The 18,048-nt window shown below is 40.1% G+C and overlaps 1 protein-coding gene across 1 annotated transcript in view; it reads right to left on the bottom strand.

Moving 5' to 3' along the window:
- Positions 1-18,048, bottom strand: part of LOC127355621 (protein sidekick-1) — a 221,829-nt gene that overhangs the window by 102,866 nt on the left and 100,915 nt on the right. Inside the window, exon 5 of the mRNA XM_051386674.1 lies at positions 7,513-7,646. Within this exon, the coding sequence (XP_051242634.1) occupies positions 7,513-7,646 (134 nt within the window). The remainder of the gene's footprint in view (positions 1-7,512; positions 7,647-18,048) is intronic.

The following is an 18,048-nucleotide window of genomic DNA, read 5'->3' as shown; positions in this document are numbered from 1 at the left end:
CATCTGGAGTAATGATCTGAGAGAGGAATGTTTATCAACTAAAAACAGACCAATGGTTAAAGATCCATCTAACAACCTTTAGTCTATAATTTCCCTCAGAAAAAGTGAGAAATGTGAATACTATCAGAAGCTATTCAGATGTTTTGTTTTGTTCAATCAACAATCCAAAACCAAACGATATTCAATTTACAGTAATAAAACACAGAGAAAAGCAGCCAATCCTACTTCTTTAACATTTTTCAAATAATTATAATCATCAAAATGTTTCTACAGTAGCCCAGAAAGAACAAAACAAACACTGGCTTGCGGCTACGACATTCTGTCCTATGTGCTTAGAAGGGAGGGTGAGGCGAGTGGGATTTATTTGGTTTCACTTTACAGCTAAATTCTACTAAATCCTACACACCAGACTTTTAATTCAGTTTTTAAGTTGAGCACCAGAAAATAATGTTTCAGTTACGCTCTCTTCAGTGTAAAACAGTTTCAAGGTTGCGTCTCTATCAACAAGTGCCACTAAATTCATCACCAACAGGTGCACCAAGTGGCTTTATTGTACTTGAAACCTAGATCTCTCCTTGACTTCTGTGTAGATGAATAGTTTTTTTTTCTACTTCCAGCACTACACATTGAAAAACTGTTGAAAATGTCATCATTATTATAATTACTATCAACTTTCAATACCTTATTTCACAAAAACAAATTGACATGTAATATACAGATCTGAGAGCTGCTATAATTTAGCACCAACCAAAAAGAAATTCTATGCAGCACAGTCCCTGTTAGCTAAAAGGAGAACAGTCTAACAACAACTGAATGTAACTGTGAAATCTTTGAGCCATTTTTATCTTGCTGTTAAATAAAGAATATTGGCAGCTGCTTCCAAACAAGCCCATAGATTCTGCCTGTAATTAATTAAGAGCAGTCATTTGAGAGGGAGGAAAAAAGATTTAGTGTCACTGTTCAGTGCATACACCTGTGCTTGTATGGGGGGGGGGTTGTTACACAGCATCCAATTTGGCGCTCGTTTTTCTTTTTAGGGGTCACCAGCCAAAAAGTCTGGGAGAGAATCACTACTCTACGTCTGTATTCTTCTCTCACTGGTTTGACTAAAATCTCCTGGGACATATTCCCTAACCAACACTAGAAGATGCAGACTGTCTATCCACGAAGAGCACACTGAAGCAGATTGTACCACAGATCATTACGTTGCCATGTTGGTTAGAGAGGTTTCTATGGTGTTCCTTGAAGCCTACCAAGGCATGATGCAGCAAAATGCAAAACACCTTGAGCACATGATGAGAGCTGCAGCACTGAAAACATCTTGACTGCACACGGGGATACAGGGGATTCTCTGATCCTATGTTTAAGCTTATAAATGAGGGCTGGCAGGTGTCGGGGTCTGCGACACTACAACGCGCTAATGCACACACACATGCAGACATGTGCATACACACAAACCACATAGATTCCACCCCACAAAAACACAATCACACACTTACTCTCTCCAGGGAAACTAAAATACCTCCAATTAGACGCGCCACAGAACAACTGGGATGGGACCTGGAGCAAAGACACACACACACTCACACACACATTTTTAGACAGACACACACATACAGCCACACACGTGCACAGAATCCACGGCAGGCTCTCATTTAAGAGTCAGTGATGTGGAAAGGAAACATCTGGAAGGGAGGGAAGACGATTAGAAAGAGAAACAAATGACACAGAGACACACAGGCATGCATAAAAATAACAACACAAACATTGTCACCGAGCACACACGCTTATAAAAGCTTCAGAGTTCGTCACATACTCCGAATATTCATAAAATATTCTTAAAGACACAGAAAGTTGTGTGTCCTGTCCCACATGCTGTTCCAATGTTCCAAGCAAAAGATAAATTTTTTCTCTTATCTCTTCTTTCACATCTACTTTCTCCCAACCAGTGTTGTGAGTATGTGTGTCTGGGTTATCAGGAGGTCAGCTGAGTCAGATGCTACACGAGTCTATTCTTCAGCTCCTGACAAAGGCCACTCCATCACTTCTCAGGGCCGCGGGGCGACAAACCCTGGTGGATGAAGGCGGGTGGAAAAGAGGATAAACCGGACAAATGGAGTGACGTTAAATGGCAGACACCAGGGGAGTCTCCTACAGGAGGCGTAATCAAACTCAGACAGGCTCTCCTCCAATCACCAAACCGAGGTAATCAAACTCAGACTCCCACACCCTCCCCGACACACATACAATGATTAAGGTTATGAAAGGATATAAGGTTATTTTACAGTGTATTTATGCACTTGGAGCCAATCCGTCTGTTAGTTCTCTTTTCAACACCGTCTTCTGCGTTGCTTTTGCATCAATGCTTTTTTCTCGTCGTGTCTGCATTGTGATTGCTCTTATCTATATTTGTTCTCTATTCAGCTACCTCACTATATACAGTACTTGTGAATCTGCCTACTGCTGATCGTCTCTGTTCTTTATTCAGCAGAATCAAATTTATAGCTCAATTCATTACTGCGCAGAGCTATGAAGCTTGAGAGCTGGAAAATTTTCTAACAACTTCTTCCAACTTTCTGGCATTCAAGAGAACTTATTTCTAGAAACTTTGTTGCCAGGCGTTTCCATAGACGTACAGTGATTATGGTGGTACAATATGTAGAGCACTTTAAAGGTGAACTCCAAAGGTTTTATCTATCAAGATCAGTTCACTGGTCATGGGATGTGCAACTCGGTCTGTGAGAAGAATTGTTAAAAAAGTCTTCTGTGGTTCTAATCTAGAGGGAGCCTTGTCAAGTCTGAAAAATAACCTGCGTGATGTCACCAAGGTCATCTCAGCGTGGGTTTGGAGACTACAAATTCATAAGAGAAAGCCTGTGTTACAAACTGGTGAAATTTGAAAGATGTGAGCATTTATGAGGCAGCGAGGGTCTAACCAAAGGATGCTATCAATTGCATTTAGGGAGTAAAAGTCATGACATCTTGGCCTCTACTGCATGAATCTTCATTCTTTTTTTTTTCTGTCTTGCAGTCCCGCAAGTCTATGTAAGTGAAATGCTAAACAGCTGGAGTGCTCTTCTTAAAAGGCAGCACTCGGTAAGCTAAGCTATTTTTGCAGTTCAGCAATCATTAACAAGCGTGGCATTACAGTCTTAGATAAAGGCAGCTGATCAACTATTGAGCCCAAAGCTGAGATAGTGTTTAAAGTGCTACAGTAATTATATGAGCATATATGCGTGTGCCACAGTCCCCTACCCTCTCTGTCTTCTCTTATTCTGCCTTCTGTTCTCCTCTCCTGTCTACCCTGCATGCTTTCTCCTCTCCTCTCCTCTCTGCTGTTGTTATATATATGAGATCTATGCATGTGGGATCATAACTTCTTTATCTCGGGTTGCGGGAGATCTCAAGCCGTTTTGTCTCGTTTCATTATTCTGTAAAGTGCAGATCTTTGATGATGTCCAGATATGCTGAGTGTTTCTGGGCATGTATCTTTCACAAGCATACGTTTGCATGTCTGTTTTATGTGTCTGTGTGTGTGTATGTCTCCCTCCAGCGAGTACTCTGTTTGGGGATATTTTGCTGCTCTAATGGTCTGATGTACAAATCTACAAAGACCTCCACCACTGTGAACTGAGGAGAAGCACACAGACATGCACACAGTCTTCTGGGCAACAGGGAGACTGACTGCTGTTTTGACTGACAAGCGGAGGTGTGTGTGTGTGTGTGTATTAAAGAGAGACAGAGAGGGAGAGATGATAGCAGGTATGCATGGAGCTTAATTAATTGGAGGAGGGATCCTCATCTCCTGTCACTAACAGAAATACCCTGAGGCCATTAGAACTCTCTTTCTCTCTGAAGCAAACACACACACACACACACACACACACACACACACACACACTGAATCAAACACATGTATACTGTAACTAATTGACCAGAGTTGGCCCTTGAATATGACCCTCCCTCCCTGAAGTGGCTGCGTTGACTTTATTTGCTGTGTTGACTTAGGCACCTTGTACAGTACATGTTCTCCTTTGAATATTTAAAATTCTGTCAATGTGTCGTGTTCACTCTGCAGTGACAACTGACTGAAGAAGTCTTCTGTAACACCATATGTTGTCGGTGGTAATAAAAAAGCTGCAGGAGCTGTTTATTTTAGAGGTGGGCTATACTTCCTGTGATTACAGAGTGTGACCTCTCACCAAGCTGTTGAGCTGCTATCAATTGTGGCTGTTCCAGTCCGACCACAGTTGACAGTTAGTGCTTTTTATTTTTTAGCTGTCTAAGCCACACTTACAGGGTAGTGGTCAGGGACATGCAGATAATGGATCTGTCAAGTAGGCAGGTCATACAGCTGGTTGTGTGCCACTTTTCTTACTGGCTTTGTGGGTTAGCTAAAAGATTTTTTACTGTCAATTGTGACAAGCAAGTATTATAAATGTGGCTGTACCTTAACTGTGTTTGTGGGTATGTTCATGTATATAAGACATATAAGAGCTTTCTCCACCAGCAGTCTAGACTTTAACAGGTTGTTGGACATATCCTCAGTCTTCAGCCGTGACTCACTTCATTAGTGAGTCACTTTCTCTACCAATACTCTTTGTCTTCTTCTCTATTGAGCACAACGCTCAAATCAAAGTAAGAAAGGGGAGAATATCTCATTTATTCTGGGGGAATTTCTGAAAAGAAAGACAACATTTTTAGAAATAGAAAATTTGACTGACAGCTATGAACTTCTGTCTTCAGATCCTGTACAGGCTGCTTAATGGAATGTAAAAGTGAAAAGAGGGGAGACAGGAAATTGAAGGAGAAAGAGATAGGACAGGAAATGTGAAAAAAAATATAAAAATAGAGGGGTTACAGATGAACAAAAAACACAATTTGCATGAGTTCATTCACATATTTTCTTGTGTCAGTTAACCTGGTGAACTGCTCATCACTTCAATTTAATCTCATTTGCACAAAATGGATTATTTTTTTCTTCAAATTTCCTGCGAGCAAACGTTGGCTGATCTCTATCATTAATAGGCCCAGTCTGCTGCTCAGTGCATAAACTGTACTATGTATAGTGTGTAACACATTCACATCTGCAATCTTTTTCCATTTCCAAAACCAACCAATGGGCTGTTACAGGTTTAATATAGAAGGCTGACTTATACCAAGAAGAAATACTTGTTTCAGTTTCATTGTTTGTTTTCTTTTGTCTTTTATCTTTAGCATCTTGCTATTTGCATTATTGTGACTCTTTTGTTTGTCCAGTTTTTATCTATTTCTCTTTCCTGTGTTCCTCTCTGATCTCAATACCAAATAACTGAATCAAACATGCTGCTTTATAGCAAAGGATATTTACCCAAGACATGTTTATTGTAGAAAATACACACTGATAAAAAGAGACAAACACATGTACACACAGACGTTTATGGCCAAGGACTGATCAGTGAAGCCTAACTATACCCTTACGATTCCTAAAAAACACCCAAGGGAGCCCTCCACTGTGACAGCTGTAACAAGGTACTGTGCGTATATTTATGTGATTGTGTGTGTGTCAGTGTGTGTGCATTTGTGACAAAGAATGCCAAAGGATACAACCCTGTAAAGAGAATCTAATTAAAACGCTACACAGCCACAAGGGACAGAGCGCTCCCTCCTTCTCTTCCCTCTCTCATTTAACCATAGTGAACACTTCTGCTGAAGGACTGTTCCACAGCAGAGTCTATCCTCTACCCTCCAAGGAGAACAGTATAGAGAGAAGGATATAGCGATATAGTGATGATATGAGGGTTATAGAGTTATAGAGGCAGGAGAAGCTAAAATTCAAACTTTGCAGCTCTTCTGGGTGTAGCCCATGTCTTCCATAATGAACAAATGTCTGGATTATGCTCACTAACATCCACACACCAAAAAACAATGAATGCATAAAGCACAATAGCCATGCAAACTGTAGGTAATAAAAAAAAAACACAAAATGAAGGGGTTTTATAATTAAAATGGAGCTTGCATGACTGACCACTTTCATTTGATGTATGTATATTAATAAAAAAATATTATTTTAATACTTTGAAAATACCAAGAGTCTGTAAAGACTAATAAATAGCCAGCAGTATCTGGATCAGGGTCCAAAATTAACTTTTTCATGTGCCAATGGCAGGTAGACTTCACTTTACTGGCCATTAAAACTGCATTATGGGTTTGATATTCATATTTTAGCCAGGATCTCGGCGCTCCCCTCATGTTTGGACACCACCTATCTTCATTTTACAGTGGATAGTGAGGGTCGCATAAGTCTCAGTCAGTACACATACAAAAACACAGCAATGTAAACCCGGAACCTCGCTGTGATCCCAAATTATTCACCGGCCACCTGGCTGATGACCCCAATTTATTTACCAGTTAGACCCAAAATGTACCGCATTCGCCTTTAGCCTTTAGCGGGTGCTAATTTTGGACCCTGGTGTGGATCACGGCGGGGTCCCGGATTTAGGCAATTGTAATTTACTAATTTAATAATTTTTAAAGGACTGTGCTTGTTAGAATTTAGAAAGAAGGGCACAGTGATAACTAATGTTGTGTTTCAATGGCAGGTCCTATATTGGTAAAATACCTGAATCAAAGATCAAAAGGTAACAACTCTTTTATTGAATGTGTTGTCTCTCCTCATCCTTTAATATTAACTAAGGTCAAATATCAGTGGTGAGTAATTCATATTTTTTTGCTGTAAGTTACAAAATGCCAAAATAAAGCTTGCCTCTCCAGAAATCATTTATGGGGCAAAAAAAATCTCTCTCCTAACAGCAGAATCGATCTACGATCATGACTGGACTGCGTTATTTGTAGTTCAACAAGACCATCCGAGAGGTGAGTCTTCTCTGATCAAACAATCTGTGTCACAGCAATATCAATTGTTGGTTAAACTTTCATTCATAGGATATCCATTATTTAAACTTCTCAACATAACAGCTGAGTCAGGACCTCTGCTATTTGGATCAAGTAGTTTAAAAAAATAATGAGTGCAAAATGAAGTTGGCTATATCTGTTATTCTAATGTATCAGATAGTATTTAATCAACATTTTCAGGTTTTATCTATGGTTTGTCAACAGTAACTAGGCTGCCACTTTAACTGCCTTCTGCCTTCTCAGCTCCACAAATAGTGCAGATGTCAATTGAAACTGGGTTTTAGTTATATTTTTTGTAAAGTGGATTCATTCAACACAGAGCCAATCAGGCGCCCCAAAAACCTAAAAAAGGGTGAAATAAAATGATATAATGAGCAAGTAACAATTTCTCAGACAGTCTGAGAATCTTTCAATCCACGATCAATCATCATCAATCATATTTGATTATGGAATAAACTCTGCTTCTTTGTGAGATTTAAATATGCTGCATGGTTTAATTCAATTGAGACTGATTCTGATTCTTGTTGAATGAACACCATGTTAATTACAGTTGTTTGCTTTTGCATCAAAACCTTTTTAGAATGACGCAGAATGTTTGTTTGTTTTTGTTTTTTTTACCTGAGATGCTCAGGTAGACGGCGGGGCTCGTCACGTTCTCTCCTGTCATCTCGTTCACCGCCTCTACATGGTACCGTCCTGCGTCTGCTGCAGTGGTTGCCAAGACGACCAGCTGATTGTCCAAAGTGATTGCTCTGTAGGGCACAAACGAGACACACAGACAACAAAGGATTAGAAAACACAATAACAACGACCGAAAGCAAAACATGCCTCCTCCTAGCGTCGCTCCATCTCACAAGACAGGAACACTCCTCAGACTAAGACTCTGACAAGTATTTGGTACATGGATCATTTAGAATTCAGAAGGGGGGCGGGGGAAGGAAATATTGAATACAATAATCAGAAAGGAAAGAGGATTCGGAGAGCTTAAATAAATCTGTCCTCCTGTCTCAGATTGATATGTGGCTCATTTTGTGTCTCTTCCATTCTTTTGGCCATTCTCGTTGTTTGTGCATTGTCTTCTGTTCTTCCTTCTTTACACTGATCCATCCTCATTTCCCCACGTACCAGCAGCAATCAATACAGCACAAACATACGGAATACACAATCACAAACACACAAGATCCAACACTGTTCTCACATGAGCACACAGAGATAAGAAACAATCACTTACAAACAGACTTGGTGTTGCTGTTGCTTTTCAGGGGAGCGTAATAGGAAGAGTTGATTTTGGAGGGAGACGGTGTGGGAGAGGAAAGCGGGAGGGATTCGAGGAGGGTAAAAAATATATTCGTAGCGCTCAGATTTTCATGTGTTTGAACTCATTTGCCTGGGAACAGTTGCCGCCAGGCAGGAAGCGCAGGTTGATGTTTTTATTGATGCTACTTGTGTTTTCAGCATGTCAGAGAATAGAAATCTATCCACTATTCTAACCTGAGAGGTGATGCTGAAATAAAATCAATATGACCAAAGGGAGAATAAAGCATATTAAAGAGAGATGACAGTCTTTTATTCTTATAGACTCAGTTTGTTCCTGTAGCCCTGCAACACAGATACACACATACTGCATGCTGTGTGCAGATTGTGAAGCCATGAAGGAACTTTTGGGTTCCATAATTAAAAAATAATAGAAGAAAAGATATGCAACATGCATAAGCCTGGATACCGTATATTTAAATAAGTTTTTTGTTGGAAAAGGAGTGCATGCTATTTTAATCAAAACACTTACATGTGTGGTGTGTGTGTGTGTGTGTGCTTGTAAGATGTGTGTATTATTCTTCAAGCCTTGTTAAGCAGTGCTGAACTGGCAGCAATTGGTGCGCCCAAAAACCCGACCGACACAGTGCCAGCTGGGCACAAAACAGCACTGGGCCACTTATCCTGACCAGAATCAATACCATACAAGGTGTACCAACTCTGTAAACAATGCATACAAATAAGCACAAATACTAAAATGGCTTGCAGTGGCCGAGTGCAAAAGATCAAATTAAAGTTCACCACAGCATCTTGGCTTCCTGCTACTGCTTGATTATTAGATGATATTTGGCGTCATGGCTGCCTACACTCCATTTAGGAAGTTACCTCACCCTTAACCCTCCACAGAGTTATAAGCAGCATGCTGGCACAACCAACTTAAGCGGAACCCATGTGATAGACCAGCATCCACAGCTTGGAGATGATTGTGTTGATGCACCCATGAACAACATGATGGTCCTTTACTGTGTATACAGGGACTAAGTACATTGAGGTGTTTATATGTGCTACAGATTAAAAAAGGAACGACTGATTGAATGAGGAGAGGAGAGGAGAGGAGAGGAGAGGAGAGGAGAGGAGAGGAGAGGAGCTGTTTGACACTCACTCACATACAGACAAGAATTCCTCAGGTCTAATTTTATTCAGTGTGATTTCCCAGGAGAACATCCACAAGAGCCAGAGCCTCAACCCCAACACTGACACTTTGTTTGTGTGACTGTATGTCTATGTGCGTATGTTGCTCTGTGTGTGCACTCAACAGCATCCCACTACCTGGAATAGAAGCTTTAACCAAACCTTCCTCCTGTTCTCTATTACTTATTCCACAGTTGGGATAGATTCTTCATCCTCACAGAGGTCTATAACGCAATTTATAGCTGTTAAGCTCATTAACTGCACTGACCAGCCCATTTTATCACATCTGTTTTACCCAGCACATGCTGATTAATAGACAGTGAAGGCATGCTTCCACTTGCCTATTGTCTGAGGGAGGAGAGAGCCTGGGAGGTTCAAAGTTATTAACATTCAAAGTCAAAGGAGCTCAGTGGGCGGGTATGAGAATGCAGTAAGACCAATTAAGATAGCATATTAACATCTGAACATTTGTTGAGTTAGGAGTATTTGTTCATGTAGTATTTTTCCTCATTTACATATCCTATTTCTATGTACTAGTTACATGTGAAATTACTTGTGATGACAGAGGCTGATGGCTACAGGGATTTTCTTCACGCTTTCATTCGTTCCGAGTTGGGAAGTCTCAGACTTGATTTCCCATAAAATCTTCACATGGAACTTTCATATCGAAAAAGCAACACAGAGGGAAAGAAATTTGCCAATAAGAAGTCAGGAAACAGAGATTAGAGGACCTCAATTCATGTGAAATTCCCTTCGAAAAATAATAAAATTGTCCCTATTTGTTCTGAGTAGCTGGAGGGTGGTCATACAATCTCGCCCTAAGAGTTACAATATAGTCAGACACACACAGGCATCAGAATAGAGCTTATTTGCATCTTTTCATTCTGACTGAATATCAATATAGGTGAGATTTAATAAAACATCAATTCCACATGCCACTTTCTGCTTTCTTTTAGTTCTTGATTTAATTAAACTGGACCAAATGGTTCTGGCTTTTAATTAAAGACAAACTCAATTGTAAAACTATATGCATGACTTTGAATGTCTATGTGTGTGCATGTGTGTGTGCGTGTGTGTGACAGTTTATCCCCAGGCATAAGAGGGAAATTAAAATACAGTAATCAACTACATCCAATTCCCTTCTTCTACTGCATTACCCCCTCGAATAATAAAAAACAGCCGCTCTGATTCTCATATCCCATTTTCCATTCTCGCTAAGATTACAATCTGCACATTTCTTTCTTGGTTTCATCCAATTTTCTTTGCATTTGCCTTTCTCTGGTTGTGTCTTTCTCTTTCCCCTCACTCCACACAACTGTCCTGTCTTACCTCCCCTCCCCCCCCGCACCCCTCCGACTCTTTTGAACCAAAGCACCAAGCCAGATTGGTCTTTCATTAAGTATCTGGCCCCAAGACTCATTTAATAAACACTCACGGGTGTCCACACTTCAGGACTGACTGAAAAACACACACACACGCACACACACACAGATACACACATACAAGTGTGCCAAGAGCTAATTAGCACACACATGTCGCAGGCCAGAGGATGAGTGAGCGAGTCGGTGCATGAATGAATGTGTTTTTTATATTTAAGTGCGCCTAAGAGTGTGCGAGCGTGTGTGTGCGCGTGTGTGTGACAGAACTGGAGACTGACTCTCCTGCCAACAGAGCCTACCTCGGCCCCGTCTGCCCTCCCTCTCTATCTCTGATAGGCAGCGAGCCACCTTCTTAAACCACACTGCGTCTGACACACAGAGGCTCGGGGTGGAGGAGCATGGAGGCAGGGCAGAACGAGGGATACTCCACTATAAACCAAGTCCAGACAGCATGCTTTTTGGCAGCTTCACCCCCAAAGCAAGTGCCTGCCAGCCTCCCACACATTGCACTTCATACTTCACACACACACACACACACACACACACACACACACACACACACACACACACACCTTGTCACACAGGCATTAACACAGTTGGGAGCATTCACTGTTCCTTGCAGCCGTTTAAAACCGGATGTTTGCTTTGGTGTTTAACTCAGTGGACACTGGAACGCATTCTCTGTTGGACGGATTGATCGTGAACGTACACAGGTTAATACCTGCTGAAAGTTGTTGACCTGTATAAATCCTGCTTAAACTTAGGATTTTGTTATTACAAACTTCACACAGGGTTGAGGTATTCAAATTTTTTAAGCATTCCTGCTCTTAAAATTGCCTGTCAGCTTGAGTTGTAGTGTGGTGTCCTCTATCCCAATGTAATTGGTAACTATAAAACTCAGCTGCAGAGAGCGCTTTGTTTTGAATGCAGGGAGGAGGGGGAAAGCTTCTGTACCATATTCATCAATATATGCTATGATAGCTTTATTTTTTTTGGCTTGTGTTTTGTCTTTATCTGCACAACTGCAAACAAAGGCTGACATAAAAAAAACTAAAAGTGAAACTACTGTATAAGCATTCACAGCAAGTCCCTCTTATTAGTAAAAGTATTATTTTTTTTGATTGTTTCTTTATATTCTATTGATTTACAGAGCTTTAACGTGGAGGGAACTTCATTTGTGGATGGGTTTTCAGCCTTTCAATTCAGAAGCAATCAATATAAACTTTTTTTCTTGCAACTTCATTAGACTCATTGAGGATAAATGTGCAAGTCATCCATCAAGAATTGTGAGGAATTTCGGTGAACTTGGTTGGCTTCAGTTGGTCTGAATGTACAATGCCTCAGTGTGAACACAAAGCTGGTAGTGGAGTACTCCAGACTCAAAAGGACGCACTCCCTTAGTGTCTGATGTTAATGGCTGACAGACAGTTCCTGATGCTTTGGGGTAAATTGGGCTCAAGCAGAAACTAGAAGTCTTAGATGATATAAGGTTTTGTACACTACTGTAATATAGAAGTACAGAGTGAAGAAAAGAGAGGAATCGTCCTGGTGGTGAACAGAGAAAAAAAGACGATAAAGAGAACTTAACTTTGCCAATTTCAGACAACAGTTTCGTGTAGTTTTGGAAAATATGATAGATCTGTTTTTGTAATGGGATTAAACAGTCTAACTGAGTTAAGACTGAGAACTGGACAATTGCCAGTAGCTCTTGACATTCTGCTGCCAGTACCGTGACAGTGACTGCTTTAGTGATTTTCATGCATAGTTTAAACTAAGCTATTGTTAACACAGCCTGGGGTTGAAGATTTGTTTTACAGTATATTTGCTGAACATTCTTTAATCCTCTTGCTCAGTCAAAATGCAATGCCTCAAAAATTATCTTTAGGGAGACATTTGTGTAAGTTTCAGATTGCTACAAATATGAGGAAAAAGCCCTACAAGCTAAATTAAGTTTTAAAGTTTGGTCAGATTATTATGTCATTTATGCAGCTTTAACAGCGAGGTTTGTTTTGTGTGCGACTCAAGAGGAAGGCATTTTTTAGAAAGCATTTTTTCTCAGGTCTAAAGAGATTGTTTTTTACCGCAGGAGTACCTTGAGGCAATAAGGCCACCAATTCACAGCTTGACTATCATCAACTCAATTCCATTTTATTTGTATAGAGCCAACTCAGATCAGGACACTGTTCATACAGAGCAGGTCTAGCACCTATTCCTTTTAAAATTATTTACACAGATCGACAGAGAGGGACAACAACTATAAAAGTAACAAAAACAACTATAAGAATAGAAATATGACAAATAATAATAATAATAATAATAATTCTAGTGTAAACCAAAAAAAAGGGTAGACCCACCACCAAAATTCAAAATAAATGACTGAAACCTGCTGTTATTTTGAAATTGATTGACAGATCCTTTAAAACGTAGCTTAATAATTGACATCTAGGTCATTAATGTATTCTGATGCTGTCAAAGTCTGTTTACATCAATCAGTGATTGTTATAAAGAGTTCGGTCTAGACCTGCTCTATTTGAAAAGTGTCCTGAGATAACTTCTGTTATAAATTGGCGCTTTACAAATAAAATTGAATTGAATTGAATTGAAAAAATTAAACAGCAGTACAACTGGCCTACAGTTTCAACCAGCAGTTGCTAAAAAAGAAAAAAAATGCTAATCCTAATAATAGACAATAAACTAATAATATAATAAAAAAATAATAATAAACAGCTGACATACCTAAAATGTATGGGGTCCAAAAAGCAAAAACTGGGACTTAAACATTATTGTGAGGACTTATATTATGTGTCTCACACTGCACTTGGTAATGCTGCAGTTGTTGCTCAGCAGGGCGGTAAAGCAACTGGACTGTCATTGGCATTCCCGCTGCCAGACCCATGAAGTGCACTTAAGCATTTGTTCCAAACTTAAAATGTCTGCAACCCTTTTATCTTGTAATCAGCTGGAGGAAAAAACAAAACATCCACAAAACAACACCAAATCTCTACAATAAACCTGTTGGAGCTGAACCAAATGAGAAGAAATAATGGAACCAGGCTGCTGATGCATTAAAAATGTGCATCAACTATTTAGAAGGTCTGGATTGTGTCTATCTCAATCTAAATCAAGGCCAAAAAACTTTTTGGACAACATTAAAATGATAACAGGGAAACATTCATGTACTAAAGACACACACATACCACATGGACACTTGAACGTATGTAATTACTGATACAATTAGTCGAATAATTGGTTAATTGGTTAAAATTAATGTGCAACTAATATGATAATCAAATCCTTTCTTTTCTTTTTTCAAGCACAGATCAACTCTCTGATTCCATCTTAAGAATTATAAGAATTTGCTGCTTTTTTCTCTGTTTTACATAATTGCAAACTATAGCTTGCACTCGGAAATTTGCTAATTTTCACATAATAATAACACTTGAGAATACTTGAGAAAACAATCTGTTGATTATTCGATTATTAAAATAATCATCAGTTGCAGCTCTGGATTAATGATCTCATTCCAAATCCATGGGCATTAATAAGCTGCTCTGAAAGCCTCCACCTTTCTGGGCGGCTTTTCCGCCTGATTTTGGAACGTGGCTGCAGGGATTTGCTCCCAGTCAGCGACAAAGGCATCGGTAAGGTCGAGCATTGATGCTGATGCGGCCTGGCTTACAGACGGCATTTCAGTTCATCCCATAGGTGTTAGATGGGTTTGAGGTCAGGGCTCTGTGCAGTCCAGTTGTTTCACACCAAACTAGGAAAACCTTTTCCTTGGGGACCTCACTTTGTCTACAGTGGCATTGTCACACTGAAACAGAAAATGGTCTTCCCTACTTTCTTGTCACAAAGTTTGAAGAACTATGTTGTCTAAAATGTCGCTGTATGGTGCAGCGTTATGGTATCAGTAACAATCACAGTCCATCAACAGTCCAGATTTACCTTATTTATTATAGCGGAAGTGCCTCACGCCTTTGCACCCTGCATGGTAGCTTGCTGCCATTGGTGTGTGAGTGTGTGTGTGTGTGTGTGTGTGTGTGTGTGTGTGTGTGTGTGAATGGGTAAATGAAAGCTCTTTGGATAAAAAGCGCTATATGAATGCAGTCCATTTCCACAATTATTGAAATTTCATACAATACATTATAATAAGCTAATAATTATATAAGCTATATACATATTAAACCCAAAAAAATAGCAGCTGCAGGTAGCAAAGGCCACATATTTGAATGAGCTAACTATTAAAATCATCATATAGTAACTAAACTGATTACACAACGAGAAGCTTCAGGGTATGTCTGATTCAGTTCAGTAGGTGATTGACCGATCGATCACATTGTATGTTCACTTTATACCTAATGAGAGTTGTATGTAGTAAATCTGGGGGGAAAAAATAAAACTTCTGAGTTTTGACGAGTGGGAAATTTCAAAGCTTTGTCAGTTTTTCAGTGTGAGGAAAACTAATCACTGCACTGCTGGTGCTTGCTACCAATGAGTGTCCCTGTTGAGCGTTGATCATAAGTCGCATGCATCTGTGGCTGCTTGTGAAGTCAACCGTTACCCACATTCAAAGTAAGATTAAGTAAAGTGAATGCATCTTGCTAGCAATACTTTTCCACTTATGTAAACAGTTGTTTAACAAAAAAAAAAAGAATATGATGAGTATGTGTTGAAAATGTAATCAAACTATGAGTAATAAGGCTTTCACGAGAGCCGCCAACACTTAAATCCTTCCACTAATCAAGTTCTTGGGGGGAACGCTGCGGTCCCTGACCAACTGTACCTAAAAGTATGAGGATTACGAACTTTTGCCCATCGAGTATACAATGTTACTCCTCTCTCATGTCAAAACTGCATTTCAATCTCTGTCTACACCTTATTAATAACTCATAACCCAATCTAACGTTATTATATGTTAATGCTTTAGTTCTGCATGGTGAATCTTGATGATTATTCTACTCAGAGAAATACAGCCCGCATATGTGACTGCACATGAGACCAATAAAGAGAGGGAGAAAGAGAGAGAAAAAAAGAAAGATGGTAGAGGTTACAACAGTAATGAACACTAATGTGTTTGTGAGAGATTTTAACAGCCCCTTCACTGACTCAGAAAACATTTCCCTACCTTCTGCCCTACACACTCTGCAGCTCTGTGACTTGTAATTAACGCAGTGCCTAAATCACAGGCTTGCTTCCTCAATCACCTTTACAGTTCCTTCAAACGGTCAAACGGACACAGAAAAGGAGACTTTTCTGTGGTCGCTCACCGGATTGGCCATTTGCCACTGCCTATAAGTCCTCCATAAAACACACACACAGGCAGGGGAAGTGCATGCCCGCACACATAGTTGGGTATCCTTGTGCACACACAGCCTTGGGCCTGCAGTCCGAAATTAATTGGTGTGTGTGTGTGTGTGTGTGTATATGCGAGAGAGAGAGAGAGAGAGAGAGAGAGAGAGAGAGAGAGAGAGAGAGAGAGAGAAAGAAAGAGAGAGAGAGAGTGAGAGAGAGAGTGAGAGAGTAAGAGTTAGAGAGGGCTGCTGGACAGACTGCGTTTGTTTAATGTCCCCTGGCATGGCCTGAGGGACAGGCAGAGAGAAGTGGAAAGGCAACGGTACAGGAAAGGAAAGCAAAGCGGGGCAAGGGTGAGGTGGAGGCAGGAAGAGGGGAGAGGAGAGAGGGGTGAGGCTTGATGCTGAGTAAACAGAGGAGGGAGACTTTTCTCTCCACTTACTGTTTGTTCAGCTACAGGAGCTCCATGACTCACTTCCTTTCTACCTCTGCTTTATGTCTGCCTGTCTTTTTATCATCCATGTACACATACAGGCGGTTATTCACGTAAATGCACAAAGAAAAAACATTTGCTTTTCATGGTACAAAAATCTGTCATATCAGGTCGTACATTAAATCTGCAGTACAGGACCACATTCGTCTAACAAGGAGGCTAGATGGATGGTAACAAACCCCTTTTGTGTGTGTGTGTGTGTGTGTGTGTGTGTGTGTGTGTGTGTGAGTATGTGTGCAGCTGAGTGACTGTTGTAGTCCCATTAGGTGGATGGATCTCTAGACGAATGGCTATTATCCTAATTAGCACTAATTATGTCTGCTTCCAATTAACCACACAACTGGCGGTGACTTCTCTCTCTGTCTTTCCGTCTCACACACTCTCCCTCTCTCTCTGTCTTCCTCTCAGCCGGAGAAACACACCTTATTCTGAAACACGGTCTCTCCCAGCTGCTCTGCTGAAGAGACCAGCTGAACAGAGAGCCGGTAATCTTCACACTTGAAAATTAGCCATCATTTTCTAATTCTGGTTCATATGACTGTTTGAACCTGAAATAAAGAGTGTGATTCCAGACCCTGTGATTTACGTTCTGCTCTTACAGCTCGTCTGTCTACAGAAAAAGAGTGAAGGGATATTTTTTTCTTCTTTTATGATTTGCTATAGCTTACAAAGTTTTTGTTAAACGTTGCAGTGAGAAGAGTGAGTCATGTGAGTTTAGTGGCAGCCTCAAACTGACTTCCTGAACTCAAGGTACTTTATCAAATTGATGTAAAAGATTCTCTAAATCTAGTATCTTCATAAAGCAGTCTCTAATTTGTAACATTTCACACAGTTACAACCAGAGGTGTCAAAGGGATAGCTAAATGGAAAAGCTATAGCAATGCCTGTATCTGGAAGTAGCTTTAACTCTGTTCCCTTTTGAGTACAGCCATTGGCACACAACATGTATTAAATAATAGATAGAGTGTGTGTGTATGTGTGTGTGTGTGTGTGTGTGTGTGTGTGTGTGTGTGTGTGTGTGTAGTTGAGTGTGTAAATGTATGTATATACTGGGTCACACTGATAATTCATAAAGACACAGTCACACGTTGCTATTTAAATGTAGACAAATTGCTTCCAGTAGCTTTAAAGGTCAGTAGTAATATTATGGAGTAAACAAGCACAATGTTCCGGCTTTATTATCAACGCAAACACAGCCACACACTTACAGCATCTCCTGTAAAACAAGGGTTTTTAACTGATACACTTGTCACTATGGTGATAGGAAATCAATACAATGCAACAAATATAAAAATGATTCCGCCTACAGGCAAAAACATTTTAATCTACATTATTCTGTAACAAACATAACAACACACACACTTGCTCTCACAGATCTAATGTGCGCAAAGCCTGCAGCCAAATTGTCAGTGAATGCAGCACACTGACCTGCTCTTTCTACAAAGTCATTAAGTGTGACAGAGATTGCTGTGTCTGTTTTTTTAAACTGGGCAAATATTTGCAGGCACAAACTGAGGGCACAGGCATACATTGAAATGACTCTAA

This window comes from Dicentrarchus labrax, unplaced genomic scaffold, assembly GCF_905237075.1.
Source record: "Dicentrarchus labrax unplaced genomic scaffold, dlabrax2021, whole genome shotgun sequence".
NCBI lineage: Eukaryota > Metazoa > Chordata > Actinopteri > Moronidae > Dicentrarchus > Dicentrarchus labrax.
This window is presented reverse-complemented; position numbering and strand designations above follow the sequence as displayed.